Genomic DNA, 6000 nt, shown 5'->3' on the forward strand with positions numbered 1-6000 from the left:
TGCAGACATCATCCACCTTGTCTGCTGCAGCTCCTGTCTGAGTACAGGGAGGCTGAGACTTAGCCCTAGCACAGGATTACACTTCAGTCACCCCTTTTACCAGGGTTAGGGAGTGGGATCCGTATTGGGATCCAATATGTGATTTGAAATCTAGTATAAGACTGATTTTGTTGCTTCTAAATACTAATCACTGTGGATTCAGCATGGAGATAGGACCTGTGCCAGAGGCAAACCACGGCACAGGAGGCTGACTTAGGTAAGTGATTTGTGACATGGAAAATTTGCTGTCTTCTAAAACAGAGGCAGGGAATCTGGACGCTTGAAGATCTGCATGTTGAGAATATGGCAAAGTAAATCATTCAACTAAACAATTATTCCTGATGAATAAAAAAATCCGGTTTTAACTTACCTGATCCACTAATGAATTCCCAGTTAGTTCAACACATTTCTATTTACAGAAATTCTCTCAAAGAATGAGAAATGGTGAAGATACCAAGACCTAAAGTAAAATGGAAATTCAAATTGCACTTCAGTTACTCTTCAGTATAATAAGATGTAATAAATATGTCACACAGGACAGCTTCCAGTCAAGGTTAACTCCTGCAAAATAGCTATATTAAAAAGCCAGTTATCATGTTTGTGATGGGAGATAAGATTGCTAGGAAGTTGCTGTGGATGGATTTCAGTGGTCAGATCTGAGATACGCACGAGATGGCTGCTAGAAACCATGGAGAGATGAATAACATATGCACTGCATTCTGCTCTCTGGAATGAGCTTTGGCCAACAGGATGGTAGTAAAGAAGACACACACCCGAGGGATATGGGTTTTCCAGTGTTCTAAGTCAAATAATTTGTCAGCATTTTCAAGTTTGCTGCAGCAAGACCAGAGGTACCAAGACAAACTCTCACTTTTCTGTGTAATAGTTCAGAGGACCAAGATAATCTTAGAAAAAAAGAGAAGAAAGGGGAAAAGTGAGAGAGAATACAAATGCAGAACCAAGTCTCAAAAAACTGGGACTATTAAAAAAAATAAATTAATAAGTGGATAAAAGTTGAGATGGGGCACTTGAGAGACAATGGGAGAGAAGGGAAATGAATGCAACTTCTAGCAGCTAGTTTCTTTGCAGGGATCCTTTTATGCCGATTCCTCTGGTTTTTCAAAGGAGCTGCGGGGACCTGCTGCACAATAGGATAAGGGGCTTCCTCCCGTCGGAAGAGCAGAGGTTGCTCAGTGATCAAGCAAATGCAGGGAGCAAGGGGGGGCGTGGAGAGCGCTCATTTGTGGTTCACAGACTGGGAGCCTCTAACCTGATTTAAATGCAGAGGACTGTAGTTATGACTGTAATGAAAGAGCACCATGAGGAAAATTCAGCAACTTTATACGGTATCGCCTATCGCCTGTTCTTGGCTACAGGAGAGACAGTACTCTTGTGGTTAAACGTGGAAGTCTACACACCTTGGAAAATACGTGGTTTTATATGTGTTCAAAGTACTTCTAAGATATTTATTATAGCTCTGCTATGTCCTGGTAATAGCTAGAAATGCTGTATAAAATGTGTATGCAATGGCTCAATATGCATGATATTATTTTTTAAATACAGAAGTTTAATATTATGGTACTGTAACCAGTTAAATGCATAAACCAACATATAGTCAGAGCCAAGAATTAGTAAGTGGGCCAAAGATCAGAAAGATACATTCGTGTGTAACCTGATGTTCATCTTATGAGTGACTTGAGAAAATCAAAACATTGTCACATGCCTGCAAATGCTACAAAGCTTAGACACGCTGATTATTAGAGTTACAGCTTGCGTAAAACAGAAGAATCCCTAATTAAAGGTAGCTGGGGAGGTCTGCTACTGCTGAAGGGGGAAGGAAAAGCCCATGGCTTCCCATTTGTACAGGCTGCAGCATCTTTCCCAGCGTAAACCTGATACAAGCAGCAGATTGTGGCCCGGAACAATGATGGCCATAATAGGTGCTCGTGATGGGAAATAATAGGTACCTCGTGGCACAGGCATTTCAAAAAAAAAAAAAGAGTAAACGTGAATGTATGTACGTTGTTGGTCACTGTAGGCTGAGGGAGGAACTGATTGGGGTCTGGGATGGAATTTGCTCAGTGAAAATAAATAAGATGAAATATGCTGTGAAGTTCGTCTTAATGAAAAATGCAGTAAGGCAGAGAAGTAACCTCTGAGACCAACTGAGGAAGGTGAGAGAAGGCTGATAGGTACCACAAACATGGAAAAGGGATAGCGAAGCAGGTGGGACAGGGCCACCCAGAGGCACTTACTCTGTTCTGCCTGTCAGAGCACAGAGAAATACATACCAGGGACGTGCTATGAGAAACTCTCCATTCTCCAAAACTGAACTGAGCTAAAGAAACATCACACGAGTATGCAGTGGGAGTGTTAAAGACTCTCTAGTAAAGCCGCAGAATGTGGTGGGTTTTCAGCAACACTTCCCAAATGGCCAAATTGATAAAATCATCCTCTTGGTGACTGGAATATTTAAGCATGGAAATGCAAAGCCCAGACAGACTATGATGGCATCCTCATAGTCGCCGGTCCGTGAACTCCTGGGCGAGTGCGTGAGCACTCCAGCTGCCAAATAAGTTTCCTGCTGGAACAACAGTCTAGAGAAGTTTAGTAGAAAAGGCAACCAGATGGCTAAAATGTCTTTTTGCTATCAAGTGAGGTTTTCAAAACCTGAGGAGGGTTTTCAGCACCCACATCTCTTTTGGCAACTGTGAAAATGCAGCCCCCAAAACCTAGTAGCTTAGGTTTTTATTGGAGGTTGGTCAGGAGGTGTTATCTGTGTCCCACATCTAGTTATAACCAAGGCAGTGTCATCCTTGGTATTTGGTGCCAAAATCAGGGGTCGCATGTGGGGGACAGCAGGGACTCCCACTGCTTTTAAAGATGACTTCAAGCCCTTTTGAGATGCCCAGAGCAGTCCTGGTGGACACTGAAACAGGAGAGGGAGTGGTAGCGGCAAATTTCTGGCAAATTAAGTGTGTCCTGACCAGAAACGTGACATCTTAGGGGCAGAAAACAATTTATCTGGATTTGAGGTACCTTGGCTTGGTCTTGCTCTGGGCTGATGCCAGTGCAAATCAAGCAATTGGCTGGTAGACAAGATGTATCTTTTGATAGTGATTGCATTAACAGAGAGCACTGATGGTCTAGGGGAAAGGATGCGCAATCCCAAGCGTGAAATAGAAGGAGCCAGTTTGGACGAGCAGCCAGCCAGGCGTTATCTACGCACGCTCTGCGGGGTCTGAGGGAGCTCCGCTGCTGCCAAAAGGTTGTGATCCCCCTCCTTGAGCATCTCTCCCTTGGGATGCGCTCTGCCCGCAGCAGCAGGAGACGGGCAGAGGAGGTGGCCCACAGGCACGGGTAAGCCAACTGGAGCACCTGCAACAGCCCTTGCGTGGAGCCAGGTCCAGGGAAGGCTGGTCCGTCTGCAGAGACAGCCCTCTTGCCTCACCCCCATAGCCAGGGATGAGCTGTAACAATCTGGATATGCTCATGAATTAATTAATTGACCAATCCAAATGAGAAAAGCGAGGCTGAATTATTTATAGTATATTAACGCTGTTGGCATATGCAGGAAACGCTAACGAACTGCAATAGGCAAAACGCTGAAATGACTGAGTGCTTATTGATGAGTGGAAGCCAGGGATCTGTTTTCAATAATCTGAGTGACAGCCAAGGGAATAGTGAAAGACTTTTTTGTTATTTATTTCCAGATTTATAACGCTCATTCCTCTGGTGCTGCATCATTTGTAAGGAAAGCATAACCACTCTGGGGCATTAGGAAGCTTTTCCCCAGCACGCTGTTAACGGAGTTAAGGGGGCCGCCAGCCCTGGGTGGTGGCGGGGGGTGGCGAGGGACCCAGGCGGAGCTTGCGAGTGAACCGCAGCCGGTGGTGTACTGATACCCCCGCCAGTTTACCCATCCATGTCTGACGTGGCCAGGCAATGACAGCGGGTTTTAACAGTAGTAAAAAGGTGTGCTATCAAATAAATACGCTCCAATAACAATCAAGAGGAAGATCCAATGAAGAAAGATGGGAGATTTTAATGCTGTTTTTCTGATTAGAGTGGTCCTTAAAACAGGGCATAAATATGTTGTGCATAATAACTCCAGAACATGAAATCTTTGCGTACCATGGCCTCTCCTTTTCTCTGCATTCGTTTAATTTAACTTACCTTCTATTCTACTTCTGTTCTTGTCCGGAACAGTTGATCGGGATGCTGCTGGCGTGCTGTCTGTCCCGGTTTATTACTGCTAACCAGTATGAGATGGTGTAACAAGGTGAGCTTTCCCCGCTTTCTATGCGGTAGGCTATATACGCTCCAGTATATTGTCACGCTGTGCTGCTTCTGCTGAAGATAGCAGGCAAGTTTTAGATGCTCAGCATGTTCATCGAGAATTAAGTCTTCCCATGGGATTTTTTGCTTTGGGATTTTCATCCCAATGTTCTGTCTGGTTGAGAAAAAAAAAAAGGGAAAACATACTATTGAATGTTTTGTCATTTGGCTTTCTTCTTGAAAAGGGAGGGCAAAATATCCATCAAGAACTCTGTTAGCTACCAAAGCAACCCACTTCTTTTCTTTTATCCTCCCCAACCCAGTCTTTCAGGAGGGCGAAGTCCAGAGCCTGTCTCAAGATCAGGAGCTGCAGAATTGGAGAAAGACTGAAACGAATGTTATAGCACACACTGTCTCTCGCACGCACGCACGCACGCACACCCATCCCCCCACAAGCAAGCACGTGCGCGCGCGCACTCGCACCCCACCTCCCGAACTCTGTCCCATGCGTAGTGTACCATTCTGTGAAGTACCGCGGTGCCACCGGCAGCAGCCGGGTCCCCTCGGCCTCCGGACCCCGACCCCGTCCCCGCGGCTCGGCGTAGGACGGCACCGTATGTATGTTCTTGGATACACAGTAGTTGCATCGTAAGTTAACAAAGGTAATTCATTAACAGCATTGATCGGGCTGTGCATGTAGTGACTGGAGGGCATAATTAGCCTTTCACCATGGTTAATAAGTGTTGCACACGTTCATATAAACCGGTATATGAAATATATATTCTTTTGGGTTTATCTTAATTTCTTGTTTTGTTTATTGCTTTACTAAGGTTTTCATCCTTTCCCCCTTCCCTGCACCTGCCCCCCTTCCCCAAAAACAAAGGAATCAGTAACATAACATAAAGATACTTGAAAATGATGTTAAAATGTTGTGCTTGAAGGGAACCGTTATTCCTGATGTTCTTCTACATCTTTGATTCTTACTCAGTGTTGTATGCCTAGTGCGTATCCCGGTAGGCTTTGTCTAGTGCATTTTGCCTCTGAACCTGATCCTGTGTAATACTGTTATTAAGCTGTGTTGTTGCTTACTGTGAAGGCAGGAATTTTGCTTCCTTTGTTTTTATTAGGTAGTTACGAACTAATTGAACTGTGCTGTACTGCGGCCTTCATACTTTTTTCCTGTTCTTTCTTTTTCTTTCTTTTTGCATTGAGGTTGCAGCCACCAAATACACTGTTGAATCAAATCGAAATAAAAACACACACACACACAAAAAAAAAAAATCACAAAAAAAAAATCCAGGCATATGAAATATTTTTGGGGGAAAGCAAAAGTTTAAAACCTTTTTAAAAAAAAATAGGACTTTTTTAATAATGCCTCTGTCTAGCATGCCAACGAGAATGCATTGATATTGTGAGTATTTGTGATATACGTATTAATAAATGGAACCATTACAGATTTCTAGCTGCTTCCTTTTCATTCTTTAGTCATAACAAAACTCTTTTGAGGGGGGAAGTGAACATGAAACACAAGAGCACAGCTTGGAGTGACATGTCTTTATGCATATTTTAACAACTAACTTGCTTGTGACAGAAAAAATGTTACTACCCTGGAAAAAAGAGAATGAGCTGGAATTGTTTCAAAATTCCTAGAAAAACCTTCCACAGCTGGTTTCACCATGTGAC

The 6000-nt window shown here is 43.7% G+C and overlaps 1 protein-coding gene across 1 annotated transcript in view; it reads left to right on the forward strand.

The window, feature by feature from the left end:
• Window positions 1–5708, forward strand: part of TSPAN7 (tetraspanin 7) — a gene marked incomplete at its 5' end in the record, with an annotated part of 100012 nt that extends 94304 nt beyond the window's left edge. Inside the window, 2 exons of the mRNA XM_082337911.1 lie at window positions 4249–4321; window positions 4641–5708. Of these exons, the coding sequence (XP_082194037.1) occupies window positions 4249–4317 (69 nt within the window). The 3' untranslated portion in view covers window positions 4318–4321; window positions 4641–5708. The remainder of the gene's footprint in view (window positions 1–4248; window positions 4322–4640) is intronic.
• Window positions 5709–6000: the final 292 nt, after the last annotated feature.

Source organism: Platalea leucorodia, assembly GCF_965183815.1.
Source record: "Platalea leucorodia genome assembly, chromosome: 2".
Lineage (NCBI taxonomy): Eukaryota > Metazoa > Chordata > Aves > Pelecaniformes > Threskiornithidae > Platalea > Platalea leucorodia.